At 43.8% G+C, this 27,889-nt stretch overlaps 2 protein-coding genes across 12 annotated transcripts in view; both read left to right on the forward strand.

Moving 5' to 3' along the window:
* The first annotated feature begins 1,361 nt into the window (after nt 1-1,361).
* On the forward strand, nt 1,362-17,443 carry LOC137881234 (uncharacterized). 10 transcript variants are annotated; one of them, XM_068723064.1, is made up of 17 exons: nt 1,377-1,550; nt 2,379-2,526; nt 2,682-2,784; nt 3,503-3,535; nt 3,910-4,048; nt 6,403-6,550; nt 6,705-6,807; nt 6,911-7,049; nt 7,830-7,977; nt 8,132-8,234; nt 8,338-8,476; nt 9,936-10,083; nt 10,238-10,340; nt 13,606-13,744; nt 14,404-14,551; nt 14,723-14,825; nt 14,932-17,443. In XM_068723064.1, exons 5-17 carry the CDS (start codon nt 3,994-3,996, stop codon nt 17,083-17,085), a joined length of 3,630 nt encoding a protein of 1,209 aa, XP_068579165.1. In that variant the 5' UTR covers nt 1,377-1,550; nt 2,379-2,526; nt 2,682-2,784; nt 3,503-3,535; nt 3,910-3,993; the 3' UTR covers nt 17,086-17,443. The 10 variants fall into 10 exon arrangements, with proteins under 10 accessions (XP_068579166.1, XP_068579165.1, XP_068579167.1 ...); XM_068723066.1 differs by having other exon boundaries at nt 3,913-4,048; XM_068723063.1 differs by having other exon boundaries at nt 2,682-3,535; nt 3,913-4,048.
* Nucleotides 17,444-20,405: 2,962 nt separating this feature from the next.
* Nucleotides 20,406-27,889, forward strand: part of LOC137881061 (formin-binding protein 4-like) — an 8,299-nt gene continuing 815 nt past the window's right edge. The window contains exons 1-16 of one of the 2 annotated variants that reach the window (XM_068722771.1): nt 20,406-20,484; nt 21,096-21,173; nt 21,265-21,383; nt 21,963-22,134; nt 22,252-22,399; nt 22,559-22,661; nt 22,758-23,102; nt 23,468-23,660; nt 23,798-23,937; nt 24,034-24,138; nt 24,424-24,557; nt 25,546-25,706; nt 25,911-26,206; nt 26,329-26,446; nt 26,594-26,787; nt 27,876-27,889. The exon at nt 27,876-27,889 is cut by the window's right edge and continues 144 nt beyond it. In XM_068722771.1, the coding sequence (XP_068578872.1) occupies nt 20,481-20,484; nt 21,096-21,173; nt 21,265-21,383; nt 21,963-22,134; nt 22,252-22,399; nt 22,559-22,661; nt 22,758-23,102; nt 23,468-23,660; nt 23,798-23,937; nt 24,034-24,138; nt 24,424-24,557; nt 25,546-25,706; nt 25,911-26,206; nt 26,329-26,446; nt 26,594-26,787; nt 27,876-27,889 (2,324 nt within the window). In that variant the 5' untranslated portion in view covers nt 20,406-20,480. Of the gene's footprint in view, nt 20,605-21,095; nt 21,174-21,264; nt 21,384-21,962; nt 22,135-22,251; nt 22,400-22,558; nt 22,662-22,757; nt 23,103-23,467; nt 23,661-23,797; nt 23,938-24,033; nt 24,139-24,423; nt 24,558-25,545; nt 25,707-25,910; nt 26,207-26,328; nt 26,447-26,593; nt 26,788-27,875 lie in introns of both variants that reach the window. The other variant, XM_068722772.1, reaches the window with a different exon arrangement.

Genomic DNA, 27,889 nt, shown 5'->3' on the forward strand with positions numbered 1-27,889 from the left:
AAAAGGGTGTGAAACATTCTTGGAAATCCAAAAGCTATAAATTCTGTTCCAAGTATTTGGCGGCTACATTCAAAATCAGAATCCTGTCCACTGATGTATGAACTGGTAATAAAGAGTTACTGTCTACTTGTATTACAACTCTCTCCAATTCATGATTATTAGTTTTACTTCACGACCAATTTGTTTCCCTGTCTTTGTCTTATCTACTGAAAATGTAAAACCCCGTTAATATGACCTCTTCTACCTTCAAAATGTCTCTCTGCAGTTTCTTTACTATGAATTGGATATTGCCAGTTTACAATGTGGATTTAACACTCATGAAAGCAAAAATGAATGGAAAGAAACTTGAATGACATTGGATATCAGACTCAAGTATACATCAACAATAATTATTAAAACTTTCTGCATATTTATACAGATGGGTCTAAAGACAACGGGAGTGGATGCGTAGGATCAGGGGTATTCATACCAGAATTTAGTGTCAGGCCTGAGAGAGTGGTCATCTGTTCAGATTCTGCTGCAGCTTTAAACAGCCTAAAGTCAAAACAAACAATAAGACAGGATTTATTGATTGAATTATCTCTGATAATGTTGAGATTTCAAAGACTAGGAATAAATGTTCAATTTTGCTGGGTTCCTGCTCATGTAGGTGTGGAGGCCAATGAGAGAGCAGATATGATTGCAAAGAGAGCACTAAAACTAAAAGAAGAGGAGATATTGAATATTCCTTTTGGAAAGGGGGAAACTACATAATTAATAACAGAGGCAGTACGGGATTTATGGCAGAAGAAGTGGGACAACGACAACAAAGGAAGACATTATTCTAACATTCAGAAATCCATAAATGTGAAGACATACAAAGGGAAGTATAGAAGAGGATAGGTCATATTATCAAGGTTAGATTCGGACATACAGGACTTAACTCAACTCTGTATTTAATGGCAAAAGAGGACTCAGATAAGTGCACTATTTGTAATGTTGCTGAAGATGTGGAGCATGTTTTCTTAAACTGTCGAAGATGCAATTCAGAAAGGAACATCTTGAAGCAACAAATGTGTCAGTTGGGACGGAGGTGGAGTTTGGAGGGAGTCCTTGCAGCGGACGAAGAATAGCGTGAGTGCTGCAGGACACTGTTGCGATTTTTTAAAGAAACGGGATTAGACTGTAGGATTTAGTTGGTAGCAGGTGATGGTTAGGTTGTTATTTTTATTATTTTTTTTATTTATTTTAAATTTTAGAACAGTGATGAAACTTTTACCCTGAAACAGCACACTCCGGTACAGTAGGTGGCGGTATGCACCTATTCAAGTTGGTTGCGACCCGCCAATTAAACTTGAAGAAGACGAAGAAGAAGCAGCAGCAGAACCACAACAACAACGCCAGGGGTGGGTGCAGGGTCCCAGACTGACGGACAGCGATGGGTAAGAAAAATCGCCTCACAGGAGGAGCGGTCGGTCGGAAAATGATCCTCCAGCTTTCACCTTCACTCTTCCGGGCTCCGTGGTGGGAATGTCGGAGAGAGAGGGAAGAAGACCCCTCGGGATCCGATGGTATTTCTTAATGTTATCTCAGTGGCTTGCTACCCGAATGCTGGAGGTGTGAAGCATGTGGTCATCTATTAAAAAATCGATTAACTTAACTAAATTTAGCTGCCAAATTAGTTAACGTTAGGTGCAAAAATACATCATCACTAAAATAGCTAACGTTTACCCTTAATGATGGCAGTATGTTTGCTCTTGAAACAACACCGGTTTTCTTTAAGTTAAGTTAACGCTAACGGATCGACCAGAAGCTATCGTGTAGCGTGAGCATGCCAACTCAGGCTACATCCACACTAATATGTTTTTGTTTTTAAATAAAATCGACCTCCGTCCACACAGCGTTTCAGCATCGTTTTCTGAATGATCTCCGTCCAGACTAACACGCCTGAAAATGAATATCACGTGACTTTTTACGTACAATGGGCATGCGGGTGGGTGCCGATGTAAACAGGAAGTAGATTGGTTTCTTAGTTAAAAAAAACAACTGAAAAATACGACAGAGTAATAAAGTAGTCTTTAAGAATAAAAGTGAGTGCTTGATACTTAAGATCTTCCTCTATAAACTCAAACAGACAGATTTCGTGGAAAGTTTTAGGAGTTTTATTTTTCAGACTTCGTTGCAGGTAATAATACATTTAATACTAATCAATTATTCTTTGTAATACAACTTGTTAATACTGCTAGGTTACACATTTGTTTGAAAAATGAACTGCCTTGATGTTGAAATCTATTAGCCAGCTTTTAGTATAGCAGAACATAAGGATTGTGAGCAATATATCACCTAAAATCTGCTTTGATCTGTTTCCAAGTATCTCATGTTTTTTGTTTTTTTTGCAGTGGGTGTAGAGATGGGAGACTGGCAGAAGGTGTGGGATGAGAACTTTGGCTGCTACTACTACTGGAACACTCAGACCTATGAGGTGTCCTGTGAGCTGCCACAATGTCTAGCTGATCAGGTGCAAAGCCTGGAACAGAATACTTACAGGTATGAGGAACTGACAGAGACACAGTATCTTCACAACTTTGTGAACAGCAGCTTCATTTTTGAAGTCACTGTACCTGTCTGACCTCAAGTACAATTTTTTATCTTAAGTACAGCAATTCAGACGTGTATGATGTATTTTGTACTTTTCTTTGTAGCTCTAGTGTCAATGGCAACGGCACAGCGCATGAAGCCGATCACACCAAGGAAAGTGCTGCAATTGTTGCAGCACCGCCATCTGTGAAGAAGACCAAAGTGAAGGCAAGTCTCATTTAAGTCCAACACAAATGTGAATTAGTTTAAAGACATTTATTCTGAGCTTTAATATGTCACCTGTTGAGAGATCGTAGAAAAGTATGAAAGTATAAAAGTATAACTGTTATAACCTGTAACCTTTTGAATCAACGTATAACCATTGAACCTATAAACCTTTTTACTTTTTGATAGAAATGATTAAACTTATAACTTGCTTTACTTTTTGATAGATGTGATGAACCATATAAACCGTATATGTGTCTTTATTAGAATAGTCACTCTAAAACGTATGCTTCCTCTTGTGAACAGGATCAAACCAGTTACATTCTGTGTTAGCTCTAAAAGAGGGGAGGACTTGTGTGTGAGTTACTCATTAGCCTGAAGGAGGTGGAGCTTTTTAGCAGCATAAAAAGGAGCAGAGAATCTGTGAGTTTGGGCTTTTTTCCCCCAACTGGACTTAGGGGTCTTACCCCCTTAGAAAGTGACTGGATTATTCCTCATAGCAAAATCAGTGAGAACTGATAAAGAGGAAAACTCCGTATAGAAGGAGTATTAGACTTATTTCTTGTATCACAGAAACTGTTTCATTGACTTGAGATTGTTGTGAGAAAAACCTAAATAAAAATCCGGCCTTACATTTTGTAAGAGACTGAAACCAAACAACGTATTCTGGTACTTTAAAACAATTTAACTCTCTTCCCCTGTCCGTTGATGGTGTGATCAGAAGTGACGACTGAAGCATGCAGAGAAGCTTAAGGTAAGTACCCTGAGTGAAGACTTGGCAGTGTTAGTCATAAAATGGTGAGAATGTTCACAATAGGCAATAGTAAAGTACAGACGAAGTACATAACTATTACATACAGGGTGCTAGGGTTGCATCCCATTGAGAACGCCTAGGGCATTTGCCGTAAAAGAATTTCAAGAAGACAATTAATCCGAAATCCTAACGATTTAGCTACGGGGTGAGATAAAAGGCCGAAGGTATTGTTCCAGCACCTCAAAAAGGAACGTATATCCTTGCAGGTGGGACAGCCGACGGAGTGACCACCGTGTTAGGTGCGAACGACTTCCCCGCCTAGAAACGGGGCAGGCGCCGCTCACGCTTCACACCCTTATGTTTTTGTCTTAAAGCAGGTAATTGAGAGTGCTGTAGGCCTCACAAGTGAAGAAGAGGAGAGGGAGTTCATTGCCTCCCCTGGCTGCTCGGAGAACCTTATGGTTCTGGGTGGGAATGTCGAAGAGAGAGAAGAAGACCCCTCGGGATCCGATGGTATTTCTTAATGTTATCTTAGTGGCTCGTTAGCTGAATGCTAAATGCTGGAGGTGTGAAGCATGTGGCCATCTTTTAAAAATCGATTAACTTAACTAAATGTAGCTGCCAAATTAGTTAACATTAGGTGCAAAAATACATGATCCCCCAAAATAGCTAGCATTTACGCTTAATGATGGCAGTATGCTAGCTCATGAAACAAAACTGGTTTTCTTTAAGTTAAGCTAACGCTAACAGATCGACCAGAAGCTATCGTGTAGCATGCTAAGCTAAGGCTACATCCACACTAATGCTGCGCTCACACTAAATCGTGCCACGTGTGGTGTGAACGCAGCATAATACGTTTTCGAAATGTTCTCCGTCCAGACTAACACACCTGAAAACGAATATCACGTGACTATTCACGTACACTGGGCATGCGGGTGGGTGCCGATGTAAACAGGAAGTAGATTGTTACTTATTTAAAAGGAACCAATCAGGTAGCGAACGCGTGTGTCTACGTCATCGTTTCTAAACGTATGCGTTTACGAGCGTCCACACTAAGAGGCAACCCCGGAGTTTTCAAACATATCTGTCCTCAGGAGCGTTTCCAAACGTATTTGTTTCCGGTGCTCGAAAACTCCTGCGTAGTTTGGACGCTCAGTGTAAACGTACCAAAACATATGCGTTTTCAAACGGAAACGTAGCAGTGTGGACATGGCCTAAGTGGGAGGACAGCTGATTATGCAAAAATAAAAACGATACTTGTTGCCTTTTTTTTTTTTTTTTAAAGAACATTGTAAGTATTCAAATTGAGCAATTGGACAGCACAGTATGTAGTTATAAACTAAAAGGAGAGACTGTAACTCGATCTTTAGGCTAATCCAATATTATAGGTGGCAAACAAGTACAAAGTAGACTGCAGGTTTTGGTTTTCCCAATTTACAATCTATTTTGTGAAGGCATCTAACCTGGGCCTAGTTTTTCATTAATAAATCTAATTATTTTCTACAGACGAGTGTTTAGAAGAGTGTGGTTCATTCTAAGGCCTGAAAACATAGTTTCTCAAAAATATATAAATTCCTTTTGCCATTTTTTCCACCACAGGAAATTGATGCAATCACCACCTCATGTTTTATAATGGAGCAATATCATATTAATTATGGTTGTCTCCATAACTCAAGGAAGCAGTATTTATTTATATTGTTTTGCTTTGGCATTAAAGCTGCTGGTGTACCTAGAAGAAAAACAATCTATTCATATAATGATATATATTATTTAGTGCTGGGCAACAATTACAATTTTTAATCGCGATTAATTGCATACTTTTCTGCAATTAATCGCGATTAGTCACATTGTTATGTGCAAAGTTCAATAATTATTTCAAAAGAAGTGTATTGCGCACTTTTTTTGAAAAGTACTGCTATATGAACAAAAGTGCAATAACATTTGGTTTGCAAACACTTTAAACAAATAAGGTGCTTTTAACAGCAGTATTCCCTTTACACTGTAGCAGTTATATTTCTTGCACTATCTGTGCTATGTGTGCTGACTGTATTTGAAACGTTTCACTGCTGTGCAACATCAATAAAATGTTCCGCTCACGTTTCAGCAAAATGTCTGTCTTCTGTTTTCATGACAGTCAGAGCATGTGACTGCAGCTCCCACTGTTCATCAATATAGTGCACTGTAACTCCGAGGTAATTATGGTTACCCAGAGATGTCCAGTAGTCTCCAGTGAGAGCAACAGCTGGTGCACGTTGTAACGCCTTCGCTTTTGTAGTCCTCTCCTTCTCATACAACTCATGTATTCTTCTTGTGATGGTGAGTCTTGAGAGGCTCATACGTGCCGTCATTCATTGCGATCCAAAGAACGTTCCTCAGACCGACATCTTCCACAATACTAATCAGCCTGCAGTTTGTAGCTTTCCACTTTGCTGTGGCATTTGTTAGCTTATCTTGCTTTTGTTTATCTATACTTCTCCCACACGCTGCATCCAACGTAGTCTGCCGAAGCCCCCCTCCACCGTTTGTTTGGGTGATTTGCTGGCATCAACAGTGTGTATTGCATTTTTTTTTTTTTTTAAATGCGTTAATGTGCGATGAAATAATTGTCGGCGTTAATTAATGAAGGCGATAACGCCTTAACTTGCCCAGCACTAATATTATTATAATAATACATTTAATCAATTATTCTTTGTAATATAACTTATCACTACTGCTAGGTTACACATTTGGTTGACAAATGAACTGCCTTGATATTGAAATCTATCAGTCAGCTTTTAGTATAGCAGAACATAAGGATTGTGTGCAATATATCACCTAAAATCTGCTTTGATCTGTTTCTAAGTATCTCATGGTTGGTTTTTTTGCAGTGGGTGTAGAGATGGGAGACTGGCAGAAGGTGTGGGATGAGAACTTTGGCTGCTACTACTACAGGAACACTCAGACCTATGAGGTGTCCTGTGAGATGCCGCAATGTCGAGCTGATCAGGTGCAAAGCCTGGGGCAGAATACTAACAGGTAGGAGGAACTGACAGAGACACAGTATCATCACAACTTTGTGAACAGCAGCATCATCTTTGAAGTCACTGTACCTGTCTGACCTCAAGTACAATTCTTTGGGTTTGTCTCAAGTACAGCAATTCAGACGTGTATGATATATTTTTCTTTGTAGCTCTAGTGTCAATGGCAACGGCACAGCGCATGAAGCCTATCATACCAAGGAAAGTGCTGCAATTGTTGCAGCCCCACCATCTGTGAAGAAGACCAAAGTGAAGGCAAGTCTCATTTAAGTCCAACACAAATGTGAATTAATTTGAATTAGTTTAAAGACATTTATTCTGAGCTTTAATATGTCACTCTTGTGTTTTTGTCTAAAAGCAGGTAATTGAGAGTGCTGTAGGCGTCACAAGTGAAGAAGAGGAGAGGGAGTTCACTGCCTCCCCTGGCTGCTCGGAGAACCTTATGGTTCTGGGTGGGAATGTCGAAGAGAAAGAAGAAGACCCCTCGGGATCCGATGGTATTTCTTAATGTTATCTCAGTGGCTCGTTAGCTGAATGCTAAATGCTGGAGGTGTGAAGCATGTGGCCATCTTTTAAAAATCGATTAACTTAACTACATGTAGCTGCCAAATTAGTTAACATTAGCTGCAAAAATACATCATCACCAAAAATAGCTAACGTTTACGCTTAATGATGGCAGTATGTTTGCTCATGAAACCGGTTTGTTTAAGTTAAGCTAACGCTAACGGATCGACCAGAAGCTATCGTGTAGCGTGAGCATGCCAACTCAGGCTACATCCACACTAATATGTTTTTGTTTGTAAATAAAAACGACCTCCGTCCACACAGCGTTTCAGCATCGTTTTCTGAATGATCTCCGTCCAGACTAACACGCCTGAAAATGAATATCACGTGACTATTTACGTACACTGGGCATGCGGGTGGGTGCCGATGTAAACAGGAATTAGATTGGTTGCTTAGTTTAAAAAAAACAACAGAAAAATACAACAGAGTAATAAAGTAGTCTTTAAGAATAAAAGTTAGTGCTTGATACTTAAGATCTTCCTCTATAAACTCAAACAGACAGATTTCGTGGAAAGTTTTAGGAGTTTTATTTTTCAGTAATACAACTTATCAATAATGCTAGGTTACACATTTGGTTGACAAATGAACTGCCTTGATATTGAAATCTATCAGCCAGCTTTTAGTATAGCAGAACATAAGGATTGTGAGCAATATATCACCTAAAATCTGCTTTGATCTGTTTCCAAGTATCTCATGTTTTGTTTTTTTTGCAGTGGGTGTAGAGATGGGAGACTGGCAGAAGGTGTGGGATGAGAACTTTGGCTGCTACTACTACAGGAACACTCAGACCTATGAGGTGTCCTGTGAGATGCCGCAATGTCTAGCTGATCAGGTGCAAAGCCTGGGGCAGAATACTAACAGGTAGGAGGAACTGACAGAGACACAGTATCATCACAACTTTGTGAACAGCAGCATCATCTTTGAAGTCACTGTACCTGTCTGACCTCAAGTACAATTCTTTGGGTTTGTCTCAAGTACAGCAATTCAGACGTGTATGATATATTTTTCTTTGTAGCTCTAGTGTCAATGGCAACGGCACAGCGCATGAAGCCTATCATACCAAGGAAAGTGCTGCAATTGTTGCAGCCCCACCATCTGTGAAGAAGACCAAAGTGAAGGCAAGTCTCATTTAAGTCCAACACAAATGTGAATTAATTTGAATTAGTTTAAAGACATTTATTCTGAGCTTTAATATGTCACTCTTGTGTTTTTGTCTAAAAGCAGGTAATTGAGAGTGCTGTAGGCGTCACAAGTGAAGAAGAGGAGAGGGAGTTCACTGCCTCCCCTGGCTGCTCGGAGAACCTTATGGTTCTGGGTGGGAATGTCGAAGAGAGAGAAGAAGACCCCTCAGGATCCGATGGTATTTCTTAATGTTATCTCAGAGGCTTGTTAGCTCAATGCTAAATGCTGGAGGTGTGAAGCATGTGGCCATCTTTTAAAAATTGATTAACTTAACTAAATGTAGCTGCCAAATTAGTTAACATTAGCTGCAAAAATACATCATCACCAAAAATAGCTAACGTTTACGCTTAATGATGGCAGTATGCTAGCTCATGAAACAAAACCGGTTTTCTTTAAGTTAAGCTAACGCTAACGGATCGACCAGAAGCTATCGTGTAGCGTGCTAAGCTAAGGCTACATCCACACTAATGCTGCGTTCACACTAAATCGTGCCACGTTTGGTGTGAACGCAGCATAATACGTTTTCGAAATGATCTCCGTCCAGACTAACACACCTGAAAACGAATATCACGTGACTATTCACGTACACTGGGCATGCGGGTGGGTGCCGATGTAAACAGGAAGTAGATTGTTACTTATTTAAAAGGAACCAATCAGGTAGCGAACGCGTGTGTCTACGTCATCGTTTCTAAACGTATGCGTTTACGAGCGTCCACACTAAGAGGCAACCCCGGAGTTTTCAAACTTATCCGTCCTCGGGAGCGTTTCCAAACGTATTCGTTTCCGGTGCTCGAAAACTCCTGCGTAGTGTGGACGCTCAGTGTAAACGTACCAAAACATATGCGTTTTCAAACGGAAACGTAGCAGTGTGGACATGGCCTAAGTGGGAGGACAGCTGACTATGCAAAAATAAAAACGATACTTGTTGCCTTTTTTTTTTTTTTTGAAGAACATTGTAAGTATTCAAGTTGAGCAATTGGACAGCACAGTATGTAGTTATAAACTAAAAGGAGAGACTGTAACTCGATCTTCAGGCTAATCCAATATTATAGGTGGCAAACAAGTACAAAGTAGACTGCAGGTTTTGGTTTTCCCAATTTACAATCTATTTTGTGAAGGCATCTAACCTGGGCCTAGTTTTTCATTAATAAATCTAATTATTTTCTACAGACGAGTGTTTAGAAGAGTGTGGTTCATTCTAAGGCCTAAAAACATAGTTTCTCAAAAACTGTAAATTCCTTTTGCCTTTTTTTACACCACAGGAAATTGATGCAATCACCACCTCATGTTTTATAACGGAGCAATATCATATTAATTATGGTTGTCTCCATAACCTAAGGAAGCAGTACTTATTTATATTTTTTTGCTTTGGCATTAAAGCTGCTGGTGTACCTGGAAGAAAAACAATCCATTCATATAATGATATATATTTTTATAATAATATATTACATTTAATGTTAATTAATTTTACAATCAAGCAATCAAGGTTACACCTTTGGTTGACAAATGAACTGCCTTGATATTGAACTCTATCAGCCAGCTTTTAGTATAGCAGAACATAAGGATTGTGTGCAATATATCACCTAAAATCTGCATTGATCTGTTTCCAAGTATCTCATGTTTTGTTTTTTTTGCAGTGGGTGTAGAGATGGGAGACTGGCAGAAGGTGTGGGATGAGAACTTTGGCTGCTACTACTACAGGAACATTCAGACCCATGAGGTGTCCTGTGAGCTGCCACAATGTCTAGCTGATCAGGTGCAAAGCCTGGGGCAGAATTCTAACAGGTAGGAGGAACTGACAGAGACACAGTATCGTCACAACTTTGTGAACAGCAGCTTCATCTTTGAAGTCACTGTACCTATTTGACCTCAAGTACATTTCTTTGGGTTTGTCTCAAGTACAGCAATTCAGACGTGTATGATGTATTTTTCTTTGTAGCTCTCATGTCAATGGCAAAGGCACAGCGCATGAAGCCGATCACACCAAGGAAAGTGCTGCAATTGTTGCAGCCCCGCCATCTGTGAAGAAGACCAAAGTGAAGGCAAGTCTCATTTAAGTCCAACACAAATGTGAATTAATTTGAATTAGTTTAAAGACATTTATTCAAAAACCCCAATGAAAAAACTAAGAAGAGTTGAGGAGACTCTGCCCGGAGGAAGCCCGGGGCCCACGTCTGGAGCCAGGCCCAGTCAGAGGGCCCGACAGCGAGCGCCTGGTGGCCGGGTTTGCCACGGAGCCCGGCCGGGCACAGCCCGAAGCAGCAACGTGGCACCCCCCTCCTCTCCATCTTGTGGGCTCACCATCTGCGGGAGGAACCGCTGGGGTCGGGTGCGCTGCCCCATGGGTGGCAGTGAAGGCCAGGGACCTCGACGGACCAGACCCGGGCGGCAAAGGCTGGCTCTGCGGACGTGGAACGTCACCTCTCTGTGGGGGAAGGAGCTGGAGCTTGTGCGGGAGGTGGAGCGCTACCAGTTAGATCTGGTGGGGCTTACCTCTACGCACTGCATCGGTTCTGGAACCGTACTCCTGGATAGGGGTTGGACTCTTTTCTTCTCTGGAGTTGCCCAGGGTGTGAGGCGCCAGGCGGGTGTGGGGATACTCACAAATCCCCGGCTGAGTGCCGTTGCGTCAGAGTTTACTCCGGTGGATGAGCGGGTCCTCCCTACGCCTGCGGGTTATGGGGGGGAAAACTCTGACTGTTGTCTGTGCATATGCACCAAACAACATTTCAGAGTATTTGGCCTTCTTAGAGACTCTGACTGGAGTCCTGTATGGGGCTCCAGTGGGGGACTCCATAGTTCTGCTGGGGGATTTCAACGCGCACGTGGGCAACGATGGGGATACCTGGAGAGGCGTGATTGGGAGGAACGGCCTCCCTGATCTAAATCTGAGCGGTCGTTTGTTGTTGGACTTTTGTGCTAGTCATGGATTGTCCATAACGAACACCATGTTCAAGCATAAGGATGTTCATAAGTGTACGTGGTACCAGAGCACCCTAAGCCGAAGGTTGATGATCGATTTTGTTATCGTATCATCGGATCTGAGGCCGTATGTTTTGGACACTCGGGTGAAGAGAGGGGTGGAGCTGTCAACTGATCACCATCTGGTTGTGAGTTGGGTCAGAGGGTGGGGGGAAAACTCTGGACAGACCTGGTAAGCCCAAACGGGTAGTGCGGGCAAACTGGGAACGTCTGGAGGAGGCCCCTGTCCGGGAGATCTTCAACTCACACCTCCTGCGGAGCTTTTCTAGCATCCCTGTGGAGGTTGGGGGCATCAAACAGGAATGGACGATGTTCAAAGCTTCTATTGCCAAAGCTACGGCGGTGAGCTGTGGTCTCAAGGTCTTAGGTGCCTCAAGGGGCGGTATCCCTCGAACACCGTGGTGGACACCGGTGGTCAGGGAAGCCGTCCGACTGAAGAAAGAGGCCTTCCGGGATATGTTATCCCGGAGGACTCCTGAGGCAGTTGCAAGGTACCGACAGACCCGAAGGGCTACAGCCGCTGCCGTGAAGGAGGCAAAGCAGCGGGTGTGGGAGGAGTTCGGAGTAGCCATGGAGAAGGACTTTCGGTCGGCACCAAGGTGTTTCTGGAAAACCATCCAGAACCTCAGGAGGGGGAAACGGGGAAACATCCAAGCTGTATACAGTAAGGATGGGACTCTGTTGACTTCAACTGAGGGGGTAATCGGGCGGTGGAAGGAGCACTTTGAGGAACTCCTGAATCCGACTAATACGCCCTCTATGGTAGAGGCAGAGCTGGAGGCTGATGGGGGAGCATCATCAATTTCCCTGGTGGAAGTCACTGAGGTAGTCAAACAACTCCACAGTGGCAAAGCCCCAGGGATTGATGAGATCCGTCCAGAAATGCTGAAGGCACTGGGTGTGGAGGGACTGTCTTGGATGACACGTCTCTTCAACATTGTGTGGAGGTCTGGTACAGCGCCTAGGGAGTGGCAGACCGGGGTAGTGGTTCCCCTGTTCAAAAAGGGGGACCAGAGGGTGTGTGCCAATTACCGCGGTATCACACTACTCAGCCTCCCTGGTAAAGTCTACTCCAAGGTGCTGGAAAGGTGGGTTCGGCCGATAGTCGAACCTCAGATTGAAGAGGAACAATGCGGATTCCGTCCTGGCCGTGGAACAACGGACCAGCTCTTCACTCTCGCAAGGATCCTGGAGGGGGCTTGGGAATACGCCCATCCGGTCTACATGTGTTTTGTGGACCTGGAGAAGGCGTATGACCGGGTCCCCCGGGAGATACTGTGGGAGGTGCTGCGGGAGTATGGGGTGAGGGGGCCACTTCTGGGGGCCATCCAATCCCTGTACGCCCAAAGCGAGAGCTGTGTCCGGGTTCTCAGCAGTAAGTCAGACTTGTTTCCCGTGAGGGTTGGCCTCCGCCAGGGCTGCGCTTTGTCACCAATCCTTTTTGTGGTATTCATGGACAGGATATCGAGGCGTAGTCGTGGGGAGGAGTGTTTACAGTTCGGTGGACTGAGGATTGCATCGCTGCTGTTTGCAGATGATGTGGTCCTGATGTCTTCATCGGGCTGTGACCTCCAGCACTCACTGGATCGGTTCGCAGCCGAGTGTGAAGCGGTTGGGATGAGGATCAGCACCTCTAAATCTGAGGCCATGGTTCTCAGCAGGAAACCGGTGGATTGCCCACTCCGGGTAGGGAATGAGTCCTTACCCCAAGTGAACGAGTTCAAGTACCTCGGGGTCTTGTTCGCGAGTGAGTGAACAATGGAACGTGAGATTGGGCGGAGAATCGAAGCAGCTGGGGCGGTATTGCAGTCGCTCTATTGCACCGTTGTGACGAAAAGAGAGCTGAGCCGCAAGGCAAAGCTCTCTATCTACCGGGCAATCTTCGTTCCTACCCTCACCTATGGTCATGTGGACTGGGTCATGACCGAAAGAATTAGATCGCGGGTACAAGCGGCCGAAATCTCGGAGTAGAGCCGCTGCTTCTTTGCGTGGAAAGGAGCCAGTTGAGGTGGTTCGGGCATCTGGTAATGATGCCACCTGGGCGCCTCCCTAGGGAGGTGTTCCAGGCACGACCAGCTGGGAGGAGACCCCGAGGGAGGCCCAGGACCAGGTGGAGGGACTATATCTCCAAACTGGCCTGGGAGCGCCTCGGGATCCCCCAGTCAGAGCTGGCTGAGGTGGCTAGGGAAAGGGAAGTTTGGGGTCCCCTGCTGGAGCTGTTGCCCCTGCGACCCAATCTCGGATAAGCGGGTGAAGATGAGATGAGATGAGATGAGACATTTATTCTGAGCTTTAATGTGTCACCCTTATGTTTTTGTCTTAAAGCAGGTAATTGAGAGTGCTGTAGGCCTCACAAGTGAAGAAGAGGAGAGGGAGTTCATTGCCTCCCCTGGCTGCTCGGAGAACCTTATGATTCTGGGTGGAAATGTCGAAGAGAGAGAAGAAGACCCCCCGGGGTCCGATGGTATTTCTTAATGTTATCTCAGTGGCTTGTTAGCTCAATGCTAAATGCTGGAGGTGTGAAGCATGTGGCCATCTTTTAAAAATCGATTAACTTAACTAAACGTAGCTGCCAAATTAGTCAACATTGGCTGCAAAAATACATCATCACCAAAAATAGCTAGCATTTACCCTTGATGATAGCAGTATGTTTGCTCATGAAACCGGTTTGTTTAAGTTAAGTTAACGCTAACGGATCGACCAGAAGCTATCGTGTAGCGTGAGCGTGCCAACTCAGGCTACATCCACACTAATATGTTTTTGTTTGTAATAAAGTAAGAGTAATAAAGTAGTCTTTAAGAATAAAAGTTAGTGCTTGATACTTAAGATCTTCCTCTATAAACTCAAACAGACAGATTTCGTGGAAAGTTTTAGGAGTTTTATTTTTCAGACTTCGTTACAGCGCTGCGGGTAATAATACATTTAATACTAATCAATTATTCTTTGTAATACAACTTATCAATACTGCTAGGTTACACATTTGGTTGACAAATGAACTGCCTTGATATTGAACTCTATCAGCCAGCTTTTAGTATAGCAGAACATAAGGATTGTGAGCAATATATCACCTAAAATCTGCTTTGAACTGTTTCCAAGTATCTCATGGTTTTGTTTTTTTTGCAGTGGGTGTAGGGATGGGACACTGGCAGAAGATGTGGGATGAGATCTTTGGCTGCTACTTCTACAGGAACACTCAGACCAATGAGGCGTCCTGTGAGCTGCCGAAATATCTAGCTGATCAGGTGCAAAGCCTGGGGCAGAATACTAACAGGTAGGAGGAACTGACAGAGACACAGTATCATCACAACTTTGTGAACAGCAGCATCACCTTTGAAGTCACTGTACCTATCTGACCAAGTACAATTCTTTACACACTTCTTTGGGTTTGTCTCAAGTACAGCAATTCAGATGTGTATGATGTATTTTGTACTTTTCTTTGTAGCTCTAGTGTCAATGGCAACGGCGCAGCGCATGAAGCCGATCACACCAAGGAAAGTGCTGCAATTGTTGGAGCCCCGCCATCTGTGAAGAAGACCAAAGTGAAGGCAAGTCTCATTTAAGTCCAACACAAATGTGAATTAATTTGAATTAGTTTAAAGACATTTATTCTGAGCTTTAATATGTCACCCTTATATTTTTGTCTAAAAGCAGGTAATTGAGAGTGCTGTAGGCCTCACAAGTGAAGAAGAGGAGTTCATTGCCTCCCCTGGCTGCTCGGAGAACATTATGATTCTGGGTGGAGTTATGAGGCTGAGTAAGTCAGAAAGGTGCTCCCTAGCGGTAGTGTTTATCGACTTTGCAAAGGCCTCCGATGCCTTTTCAGACGAGCACCTCCTGAAGGCACTGGAACAAAAGGAGTTAGACCATCGCATGCTGGAGCATTTCAGAAACTCTTATGAGGCATGTACAACCAAAGTGCGACACCTTCTAGGGGAAACGAGAAACATCGGCATGAAGTTGAGAGGGAAGCAGGGTGACTCCATGTCTCCTCTCCTCTCTAACCTAACTCTGGATCCACTGATACAGACACTTGAACGTGAGGGCCGGGGCTTTGCCGTTGATGGGAAGTCCATTACTGCGCTAGCATTTGCAGACAACCTGGTGATGCTGAGTAGCTCTTGGGACGATATGCTCACAAACATAGCCATTCTTGAAACATTCTGCAAGCTTACAGGCATGAGCATCCAGCCAAGTAAGTGCCATGGGTTCTTCACAGAGATGGCCGGTAATACGTGTAAGGTAAATCACTGCAACTCGTGGGCCATCAATAAAAAGCCGATCCACCTAGTGAGAGCGGACCAGTCGGTCGGTTACCTGGGAGTCTGGGTGAACCCAGAGAAGGGACTGTGTTGTGGAGATGTGGTTGCTAAGATCCAGCAATGGACCAAGGCAATCGGGCGGTCACCGTTTGACCCGGTAGGTAAGGTGATCTTGTTGCGTGACTATGTAATACCGAGGGTGATCTTTGTCGCCGATCAATGCATGCTATCTACGAAGGCCCTGAGAGAAATGGACGGCCACATCAAGCAGGCAGTAAAGAGCTGGCTCCATCTGCCGACTTGTACAACCGACGGACTACTATACTCCAGGTTATCCAGCGGCGGTCTGGGTCTCCCTAAGTTGGCAATAACTGTCCCGTTCATACAGGCCCGGAGGATCCACGGACTGTTTCACTCCCCGGAGGAAATAGTCAGATGGGTCACTCATCGAACAATAAGTCACTCAGCGTTTAAAAAGGCCTGGCTGAGAGCGTGCGGGTCACCGGGCAAAATTCCTGACCTAGGCACCCTCACGGGGGATGAAAGTCAGGGATGTAAGCCGGAACAAGACTCCCCCGGGATGGGAGCAGCAGACGAGGTACCGACCCCCAGTTCGATGACGCTACGGAAGTGCATAGTCCCGTATGACTGGCGCCAGGTTGAGTTCGACAGATGGGCACATATGAAGATTCAAGGGGAGGGCATGCGCGAGTTCGAGGCTGATAGAATTATCAACAGCTGGCTCCTCGACTTACCTTCGGAGAGGCTTTCACCAGGCCAGTACGCGGCAGCTCTGCAGCTAATGGCAAGTGTATATCCAACCCGGGAACTGCTAGGAAGAGGGAAGGCGTCCTCCAGCGATGTCCTCTGTCGGAACTGTCGGCCTGTCCTGAAACATGCGCCTAGCAGTCAATTTAGTCAGATCCAAAGACACAACAAGGTGTGTGACATCCTCGTAACAGAAGCTAAGCGCAACGGCTGGAGAGTGGAGAGAGAGAAACGCTGTAGAATGCCCTCCGGGAAGACCCTAACTCCAGACTTAATCTGCTCAAAGGCCAGGAAGGTGCTCATTGTGGACGTTACGATAAGGTCCAAAATCTACTCCCTCGGGAAAGCACGGCGTGAGAAAGAGAGAAAGTACCGCCCCTTGACCACTGTAATCAAACAGAGCAGACCTCCGGTGACAGAGGTCGAAGTCTTTGGCTTCCCGATTGGAGCCAGGGGCAAATGGCCGATGGAAAACGACAAACTTCTCAAAACATTGGGCTTGAAGCGTCGACGATGCCGGATTTTTGCTGAACTTCTAAGCAGGAGAACACTAATATATACGCTGAATATTTTGAGGACCTTGATGTTGAAGAAGGGGGTGAAGAAGGGGGAGGCAAAGAAGAGGGCGAAGAAGAGGGCGAAGAAGAGGGCGGAGAAGAGGGAGAGAAGAAGGGAGAGAAGAAAAGGGGGAGAAAAGAAGGGGGAGAAGAAGGCTACTCTGAAACGAAAGAATTGTGGTTGTACACCAAGGAGATCTAAATATGCCCGACTTAAGTAATAACTACCTGCAGTAGATAACATCTGGGAACTGACTGAGTTAACATGATGATGCGATGCATTTTGAGTAGTCCCGCCAGAGTGGGAGCTGACAGTCCTGGAAGCTTCATGCAATGTGCAGAATGCGGTGAAAAGAGGTTTCCAATTAGCTACCTTCGTTCTTGTTCATACTTCTGACAGCGTACAATAGCATGTTATACTGTTTCCTCTTGTCCACTATACTAGCATTTGCCAGTATCATGTTTTCCTACTTTTAGTAGCATACCTTTAAGCCCAGTGTGTCCAAATCAATCTGGACATAACTGTGGTAACTGTCATTATGTGCCTGTATTGTATGCAAATTAAAAATACCGCTCTAATCTTGTTCTTCTTTTTTCAATAATGCAAAGTCTACTGTTGCTTCAGGAAGTATGCACGGTGCTTTTGCTGGTAATGGAACTGTTGGACTGAAGGCCAAAGCTTCTTGTCTCCCTCCTCTCCTTTTCCCAGCAAGGTTTTAGAGTTTCCTGTGTTGGATGCCTTGTAGATTAGCACAATAACTCAATGCTAACTGAGTTCTTCTTCATTATAGCGGCATTTCTCCCTTTTCCACCTGTAATGCAGCCGTTGGGCTTGTTTTAAAGGCACCAGTACATAATCTCTTTGCCTGATATTGAATATTATACAAATGTTGAGAGATGTGCGTGCTGCTGCTCCATACACCATATTTTAATATAGATGAATTCATTCACTCTATATGGCTTTCAAAGCAGTTCTATCTGCCCCCCATTCACTTCCTAGCCCAAGTGACACTTTCGTCAAACCACAAATGTTATACTCTCCAATTCACGATTATGTAGTTTTAGTGTTACTTCACTACCAATTTCTTTCCTTGTCTTATCAACTGAAAATGTAATGTTTAGGACTTAATGTAATTCTTCTGTTAAACCCTCTGTAAGGGACAAGAAGTAAGAGACTTTTCTATAGACAATGTGAGTCAGAGCTGCTTCATTTTTGACAATGTAGAGAAAAAAAACAGAATGTCACCAAAGCGTACACAAGAGACAATAAAAAATGAGAAGTGTGCCACTGCATGTTTATTTAATTTGTTCAACACTTAAATAACACCTGTTCGTATAACATCGGAGGCATTTGCAAGGATATTTCCATGACAGAATACAAGATGACAGATTATACGTGCATCATATTTAACGATCTCTTTGGTACAGAATCCTTTGTCACCTGTACAAACTCTTACATAAACTCTCTTAAGGCTTAACCCCTTGGCTCCCTGAACTGAAGTGGAGGTTAAATACATGTAGGTCGGGCTTCATTCCAACAATTCCTTCATCACTTTGACTTCATCAGCTTTAACAACCAGTATTTTAAAACAGTAACTTTACTTATCCTTCTTATACTGTTCCTTAATGTTAAATACAAACATGTTTCATTAATAGACTTGTATTACTTAAAATACCAATCAAAAATATTTTGGTGCGTTTGTTGAAAAAAAAAACCCAAAACATTTTCCCGACATTAAAATGCAGTGTTTAAACTGCACTGTAACAGATATTGAATAGAAAGAAATAGAAAACCTACTTTGTAAAAGCATTGCAGCTTTAACCAAGTATGCCACGGCTGTAAAATCACCCTTTAAACTGAGACAGAACGTCACATTCCTTGTGTCCCTCAGACTGGACACAAGTTTAACAGTAAGCTATTAAAAACAAAGACACCATTTTGGGCACATTTTCCAAATCGAATTGCTCTGAAGGAGACTCTGTGAAAAAGTATCTTGAGGTTTATTTATCTGTATCCTTTAAAAGGGTGTGAAACATTCTTGGAAATCCCAAAACTATATAAATTCTGTTCCAAGTATTTGGCGGCTACATTCCAAATCAGAATCCTGTCCACTGATGTATGAACTGGTAATAAAGAGTTACTGTCGACTTGTATTACAACTCTCTCCAATTCATGATTATTAGTTTTACTTCACGACCAATTTGTTTCCCTGTCTTTGTCTTATCTACTGAAAATGTAAAACCCCATTAGTACATTACAGTCATTTAGCAGACGCTTTTATCCAAAGCGACTTACAATTCAGTATCTATCTATACACCGTAGACGCAGCTACGCAATTGGGGTTAAGTGTCTTGCTCAAGGACACATTGACACGGGACTAGTAGAGCAGGAGCCGGGGATCGAACCGCCGACCCTCTGATTGAAAGGCGGCCCTGCTCTCCACTTAGCCACGGTCACCCGTGTATGTGACCGTGACCCGTGTATATGACCTCTTCTACCTTATAAATGTCTCTCTGCAGTTTCTTTACTATGAATTCCACATTTCCTCCAAATTGACCCATCATCTGCAAATAGTGACAATCCCATCCCATTTTCTGTTTCACTGAACACATTTATTATTATGGAGAATAGTAATGGACTGACTATACTACCTAGGTGTTCCATTTTCAATATCAAACTTTCCCAAATAGCTCTTTCCTACTCTGACTTCTATAAATCTTTTTAATAAAAAATCCTGTATCCATCTATACATTCTACCCTTAATACCCAACATGCAAAGTCTAATTAATAACCCTTCTCTCCACATCATATCATATGCCTTTCTCTATGTCAAAGAAGACAGCCACAACACCTTTTGTTTATCTGTGCTTTCCTAATTTCATGTTCCAAACTTAAAGCTGGATCTATTCTACTTCTCCCTTTCCTGAAACCACTCTGGTATTTGGATAAATATTCTTCACTTTCTACATAATATGTTAATCTTTCATTTATCATTTTCTTCATTATTTTGCAGATATTTGATGTTAAAGCTATTGGTCTTGTTCCTCTTATTACCTCCCAGGTGCTAACCCCGTTCAATGCATCAGATGCTAAAGCAAGGTCTGTTGCCGACTCTGTGCCTGCTTTGATGTTAACTCGTGTCCCAGTTCCATTATTTAAGCACACTAAGATTTAAAAAAAACAAAACTCCATTAACTCTTCTATTACCATTTCATTGCCATTATTACCACTACCCCAAAATATGCTATGAGCATTAAAATCTCCACAACATATCACTTTCCCTTCTAAATATACAGCTAATTCATTCAGTAATTATATTGAAAGACATCCTCATCCTGAGTCGCCTCCCTAATCCAGTCATATACCAGTTTATTACAACCACCAAATCCCAAAATATTGAACTTGTTTTCTGTTTAGGTAAATGTCTGTCTCGTGCTCCTCTCCGTCTAGGCTCGTTAGCAGCGTAGCTAGCATTCAAATCCAGCGCTACTATTACAAAACATGACCACGTGAACCGGAAGTTGATGCCTTCTTTTGTGCCACTTCGAAGCAGCAGAGCAGAGCCGCAACAACGACGCCAGGGACGGGTGCAGGGCCCCAGACTGACAGACAGCGATGGGTAAGAAAAATCGCCTCACAGGAGGAGCGGTCGGTCGGAGAACGATCCTCCAGCTTTCACCTTCCGGGCTCCGTGGTGGGAATGTCGGAGAGAGGGAAGAAGCCCCCTCGGGATCCGATGGTATTTCTTAATGTTATCTCAGTGGCTTGCTAGCTGAATGCTAAATGCTGGAGGTGTGAAGCATGTGGCCATCTTTTAAAAATCGATTAACTTAACACAATGTAGCTGCCGAATTAGTTTGTATTAGGTGCAAAAATACATCCTCATCAAAAATAGCTAACGTTTACGCTGAATGATGGCAGTATGCTAGCTCATGAAACGAAACCGTTTTTTCTAAGCTAAGCTAACGGATCGACCGGAAGCTATCGTGTAGCGTGCTAAGCTAACGGTAGACGTTGTTGTGAGCATGCCAACATAGTCTTGCGACAAATGACTGGGTCATTTAACCCAAACATAATTATCCTAACTTCATTAACGTTACCATTACATTTGACTTGTTTCATCTCGGAGTGTGAGGAGTACGTGTGGGAGAACAACGTTAGCTTCTACCTAGCTTGCTGTAGCAACTGTTGAAACTCAAGGCTAACCTCTTGGCTGACATTTTTTTGCAGATGAACAAGAGGGCGATGGACTCAGATTCGTGAGAGAAAGACTCACAAACATGAAGACTCCCGCAGTAAAGGCCACAGGTAGAGTAACTGTATATGCGAGGAGCTGTTTGTGTTTCTTACGCAATGCAAAACCACATAGTTGAACAAGTTGTTTTGTCTCCACACGTAGAGGGCTTGTCTTTGCTTGGAGCCTATGAGGATAGTGATGAAGAGGATGCTGGAGACTCTGTTCCGCGTTCAACTGGGAAGTCAGCTGACATCGACAGTACATTGGCCAATTTCATGGCTGTGAGTATAATTTGCTGCATATACTAATCAACCTGTTTTGTATAACTTAAAGATAAATAAGTTCATACATTTAGGTTAACGTGTGTGTGTGTGTGTGTGTGTGTGTGTGTGTGTGTGTGTGTGTGTGTGTGTGTGTGTGTGTGTGTAATTGAGGACATTATGAACCAACTGGTATTGACCTTTATCGGCCTCAGACCCGTTCTGAAATGCACGTTCCTTGATCGGTTTTGTTTCGATGGTATGTCTAAGGAGTGTACCTAGATTAGCCGGAAGATTCAAGAATAAATTATTAATTAATTTCTTTATCCATATCATTTGACTAAGTGTGAGGTCAGCCGATTATGCAAAAATAAAAATGATACTTAGTGCCTTTTTTCTTTACAATTAGACTGCAGGTTTTGTTTTTCCCAATTTACAATCTATTGTTGTGAAGGCATCTAACCTGGCCTAGTTTTTCATTAATAAATCAAATTATTTTTCTACAGATGAGTGTTTTAGAAGAGTGTGGTTTATTCTAAGGCCTGAAAGCGTAGTTTCTCAAAAAATATAAAGTCCTTTTGCAAATTTTTTCCACCACAGGAAATTGATGCAATCACCACCCAGCCAAATTCAGATGATATAGCTCAACCTTCGGTCCCAACTACCACCCCACCCAGACCTGAGGTTGATGCTCGGCAGCCAGCTGCCAGTGCAGACCAGAACCAACAAAGCACAGCGTTTGAGTACAATACTCAGTACTCACTTTCTGGAGGTAACTGTCTCTCAGCCACCTTTTAGTATAGCAGGACATAAGGATTGTGAGCAATATATCACCTAAAATCTGCTTTGATCTGTTTCCAAGCATCTCATGGTTTTGTTTTTTTTGCAGTGGGTGTAGAGATGGGAGACTGGCAGGAGGTGTGGGATGAGAACTCTGGCTGCTACTACTACTGGAGCACTCAGACCAATGAGGTGTCTTGGGAGCTGCCGCACTATCTAGCTGATCAGGTGCAAAGCCTGGAACAGAATACTAACAGGTAGGAGGAACTGACAGAGACACAGTATCATCACAACTTTGTCAACAGCAGCTTCATCTTTGATGTCACTGTACCTATCTGACCTCAAGTACAATTCTTTGGGTTTGTCTCAAGTACAGCAATTCAGACGTGTATGATGTATTATTTTTTTTTTTGTAGCTCTAGTGTCAATGGCAACGGCACAGCGCATGAAGCCTATCACACCAAGGACAGTGCTGCAATTGTTGCAGCCCCACCATCTGTGAAGGAGACCAAAGTGAAGGCAAGTCCAACACAAATGTGAATGAATTTGAATCTGTGGCGTTTAAAGAGATTTCTTCTGAGTTGTAATGTTTTCCTCATGTTTTTTGTCTACAAGGAGGTAATTGAGAGTGTTGTAGGCCTCACAAGTGAAGAAGAGGAGCGCCATGGAGTGGCTGCGTCTCTGCTTGGTCCTTTGATCCCGTCTGAAGTGAAAGAAGCCGAAGAAAAATGGAGAAAAAAACTGCTCAAAGGCTTGGATGAGACTGAGAACAGTTTAGATTCTGACGGGGAAGGTGTTCGCAATGCAGGATCCCCATCTCCCCCTCTGTCAGACCCGGACCCAACCCCCACTGTCCAGAAAGATCTTTGCCCCAAGAAGCAGTCGGAAGACAACTCTGATGCTGAGGAGGAGACAGAAGAAGACACAATGGAGCTGGAATTGGCCCTGGAGAGGAAAAAGGTGGGTCTTGGGTTCAATACAGTTCTGTTGTGGGGGGAGGGGATCTAGCTTTGTCCAATTTCCATGAACGCAACGTCACAGGAGCGCCTGGCGGGAATTTCTTTCGAATTTGGCACAAACTTCCACTTTGACTCCAGGATGAACTGATTAGAATTAGGAGGTCAAAGGTCACTAACTAATTATGACAGTTTCCCACAAAGTGAAAGTGACGTGATGACGTTTTGGACAGGCATGGGTGTAAACTGCAACTTGACTGGATGGCCGAAGCATACAACTACAAGGCCTTTTTTTCTGGTTTTAGTGTGCAGCAATGGTATTTCTAATTCTGTAATTTTCCTTTCCCTAACATGTTATCTGGCTCTTAGGCTGAGCTCCGGGCGCTGGAGGAGGGTGATGTGAGTGCCGGGGGCTCCAGTCCTTGCTCTGAGACGAGCCAAGAAGCCTCTGGTTCTCGAGGGATTCTACTGAAGAAGAAACGGTGGAAGACTGCCTTCCCCTGTGCTGCCAGCCCCGACTCCAACAGCATCGGCTCAGACCTACAGGACAGCACAGAGACCAGTGAGTCCAAATAGTTGCACGCACTATTGGAGGGCGACGTGCATGACAGGAGTGTGTGGAAAAATTTATATTTCACTTATTAAATGTTTGTAGTCTAAACTCTCTGCATATTTAAATGGCTCTTTTGTGTCTTGTAGCACTTTCTAAAGTCCAAGAGAGTGTTAAAGAAGGAGAGGACAAGGAAACGGACAACTCAGAAGAGAAAACGGTTACAAATCCTCCGGTAAAAGAAGAGGTGGAAACACCGGAGCTCAAAGTAGAAACGCCTGAGCTCAGGGTAAAAACAATGTTACAATTAACCATAATTATTGTCTCAATCTTTTTTTTATTTTATTTTTTTAGGATATGTTTTTTAATGCTGAGGAAAATGTAGTTTCAGATTGGACAACTGGCTAACACGTTAACCAGCAAGATGGAGTTCCTGGGGATAAACAAAAAGGCGATCTCAAACTTTCAGTTTCTTCTGTTACAAACTGAGGTGAGTGGAAAATGGTTCAGTTTCCAAGCAATATTATCCTAGCTTCCAGATGTAGAACTCCACGTGTGACATCTAAAATATTTAACGCTGTTTAATATCATTTTGCACACAGCCATGTGGTAGTACTTAATATTTAAAATTCTCATAATAATCCATCATAGGGTGTCTTTTGGAAACTTAATGTAATTACTTTTCCATGTTTCACATCCATCTTTTGTCTCTTTGTCTCTGTATCCCTTCTACTTTATGGGTTTTATCTCACTCATGTCTCCTGTCCCCCCCCAGACTCGGATTGCTGACTGGAGAGAGGGCGCTCTGAATGGGGTCTATCTTCGTCGCCGGCTTCAGGAAGCTGCCGAACACATAAAATATTACGAACTTAACGCCACCCCTAAAGGCTGGTCCTGCCACTGGGACAGGTACGCGCTCCTTACCTTTCACATCTCTAAACTCCCTCGTCCCCCAAAAAACGTACCGTGTGACTCCACCCTTCTCAGTGCCGAGGTTGCAGACTTTGTTTCATGACTTGGGGAGAAGCTTAACCATTCTGGGAGGATCAGAATACTTGCCAGAAACAGACTCTGCAGGTTTCTGTGATGCAATCCTGGCACTCTGCCTTGCACATACTGATAAGGGAGCATCCACTCTGGGCCGGCCTGCTTCCTGTTAAATATTCCTGCCACCAAAAAACTCCCTGTCCCCATAACACAGACTCTTACGCCCTTTGTTGTCGGGGCCTTTGCAGACTGATTATGGGTCCAGTCAGGGAAAAATCTGGTAGGGGGGTATGGTAGGAAGGTTGGTTTTGTGGGAGAGCTTTGCACTTTACAGGACTACACCACCCAGAATGCAATGCAGACAGTGATGCCCTGGAAGCGAGGAGTGTCACGCATCAAATAAAAGGTGAAGATGGAGCAATGACGGGAACCCAGCAGGTCAGACCTACTCTATTTCATATGTCTTCCTGTTTTATTTTTTTTTCTTTCTGATGTAAAATGAGTTGAGTGTGTGCTTGTAAATTTTGACCCATGCTTGTTGATGATTATGATGGTGTTTCCTCTCTGGCGTCTTCCTGTGTCTGGGAGGTAATGGTTGTCTAAAACGGAACAAATGTGACAACCATGGTGTGAGCTGCTGAATGCTACTTTCAGGACCTAGAGATGATTTGTTTTGCTTTCTTTGTTTTTGAGAGCAAGGTGGGTTCCCTATCCACAGCCATGACCACACTCTAATTGGGCCCTCCTTTTGGACAGCTAAAGTCGCTGTCCATACCAACACTCCTGCCCCTTACTGTGGCCGCTATGTCCACTCCCTCGCCCCACTGTCCCAGGGTACCCTGCCACTCATCCAGTTGCTAGGACAGTCGTTGAGACTCTTGCCGTCTATCTCTGTTGTCCCACTCTTTAGAGAGCACAGGCGGTATTTCTATGTGAACGACCGGACCAGTGCCTCCCAGTGGGATTTTCCAAAAGAGGAGGACAAGGAGGAAGACCCGAAAGGCAGCCAAGGTACACAGACTTCCAGTCAAGGGGACACCAAAACATCTGCAATTGCTGGTGGCGTCACAGGTCAGTCTTTTTCTGCTGTCGCCGCTCAGTGTCGTCTTTAGTGACTTCAGAAAAATAGTGTATTAATCTTCCTGTAAGTGTTTTTCCTATTGAACATATGCCTGGATAATGAATATTGCTTTGCTGTTGTAAGTGCACACTATGTGACAAGGCTATCCACGCATCACCCCATGGTTTTACAATTTCTTTTTTTTTTTTTAACAGGATCTTTTGCCCCCGCCGCCCCACCAGCGCCTCCTCAGCCCAGTGCATCATCAGTCTGGTCTCCACCTCCACCTCCTCTTCCTGACAGCCCACCTCCACCTTCCAACAACCCCCCGCCCCCGCCTCTCCCCCCAGGCTCACCACCTCCGCCTCCTCCTCCTCCTGACAGCGATGGAGAGATCATGGAGGTAGAGATGGAAATGGATGATGAGAACGACGGTGAGCCTCCTGCTCCGGGAACAGAGGAAGATGGCTCTGGGAGGCCTCCTTTACCTCCAGGCACAGCTAGCGTCAAGGTACGGGAGTAATCCAAGTTAATTTAGTGAACTCCAGTTAATATTGTACATGATAATGCTATATGTTTATATTAGTAAGAGAAGACTTCCGCTTTTAACTTGTATTCTGTTTTGTCACACAGATCGTGGAGTCGCCGGGCTCTTTGGGGAAGGCTCAGAAACGTAAAGCCAGTCAGCTGAGTAAAGCCATAACTATTGGCAGTAGTGCCATTCTCTACACCCAGCCTGCTTTTAGTGCAGGTAAACAGATCACAACCCAACATCTGCTGTTAAACCATGTTTTGGGCATTTTTCCCAACATGGTTACCTGTCTGAACAGCACTATTACACATCCCCTGAAACAAGACTAGAGCCCTGTTTACTCAGTGACGGTTTCTCTTTGTGCAGCTCCTCTCATGTCTGCAGCTGCTTACTGGGGCGTGCCAGCGGTCCCTGCTCCCTTGGTCCCTTGTGAACCTCCTGTCCCACCTGTCCCGGCCTTACCTCCGCAGCCACCACTGCCACCATCCCAGCCGCCCGCTGAACCTCCTGGAGCCAAAGTTCTTCCCTCAGACAAGACCAAGAAAGTGAAAAAGGATAAGGTCAGTATTGGAGTTACACATACAAAAGCACAGTGCCAACTCATGGTTCAAGAGTAATGTTAATACTATACCAATGTGTCCACAGCTGGGATTGGTAGCTTGTAGCACTTAACCTCATATTAGTTCAGTCATGAAGCCAGCAGACACATTTGTACATGTGGTTTCTTAAAACAGCTTCTAGAGTATTGACTCCTATAGCAACAGACATGTTACTTGCACTGTACCATCGAGGTACAGATCATGACGGCACTCTTTCTGGCTTTGGATTTGGTGTCATGTATTTCCACATCATACACAGAACACAATGTAAGGAGCTGCTGGAGACCAGCACTAGACTCAGTCTAGTCTCAGGACCACAAAATCATCTGCGTATATAATATGGTCCACTAGGGGATTACCAGTCGTGCACCTGATGGTACAGGCTTTCTTTTGCTTGGACATTTATATCTATATTGTTTACAATTACCTTTTTTTTTTAAAGCATATACACAAGTCAGTTCTGTGCTTAGCTTTAAAGACAAACTGATTATTTCTGGAGTTAATAAAACCATTTAATCTGTCCAGCATCGTTCTTTATTCCCTAAAGCTGTGTGCCTGTAGTAATCTAGGCTGCCAACCTTTCCAGCTTCGTCCTTGATGACTGGCAGGAACGGAACAGACAACACTGAGTCTGCTAGTATGACTCATGAAGGCAGTAAACGGCAAGGAGGGAAGCTGTCCTCATACTGGCATGTTTACGATGTTCACCAGAAACATGGTCTAAACCACTTTGCTTTATCAGACGGCTTGTTTACAGCTTGGTACACAACATGTAACATAATCACCAGAGAAACATTACAATCAATATTGTCCACGTTACACAAATCACCTTGGACACAGTTGAATACAATTATTATAATGCTGCCACCATAAGTCCAGACAATGATGTCCAGTACTGTCTTTCTTTCGATTGTAAACCATATGGGTTGATTTTCTTTGCTTGGATTTCTACACTGAAGTCTACACTGTCGAGCTGTCTTTGTAATCTGATGCTAAAATATCACATAAGAAGAACCTGCATTGTGTTTTTCCTCTTTATGTCTCTATAGTCAAAGAAGAGTAA

The sequence above is a fragment of the Cebidichthys violaceus genome, unplaced genomic scaffold, assembly GCF_023349555.1.
Source record: "Cebidichthys violaceus isolate CVI_PGR_0920_01 unplaced genomic scaffold, fCebVio1.0.p SCAF_3, whole genome shotgun sequence".
Taxonomy (NCBI): domain Eukaryota; kingdom Metazoa; phylum Chordata; class Actinopteri; order Perciformes; family Stichaeidae; genus Cebidichthys; species Cebidichthys violaceus.

What these genes read in the sequence shown, in the direction of transcription:
- LOC137881234 (XM_068723065.1), top strand. Translation starts at nt 3,994, where the DNA reads ATGGTTCTGGGTGGGAATGTCGAAGAGAGAGAAGAAGACCCCTCGGGA. An exon ending in CTGGGGCAGAATACTAACAG is followed by an intron (nt 6,551 to 6,704) that starts GTAGGAGGAACT and finishes TTTTCTTTGTAG; the next exon opens with CTCTAGTGTCAATGGCAACG. An exon ending in TGAAGAAGACCAAAGTGAAG is followed by an intron (nt 6,808 to 6,910) that starts GCAAGTCTCATT and finishes TTTGTCTAAAAG; the next exon opens with CAGGTAATTGAGAGTGCTGT.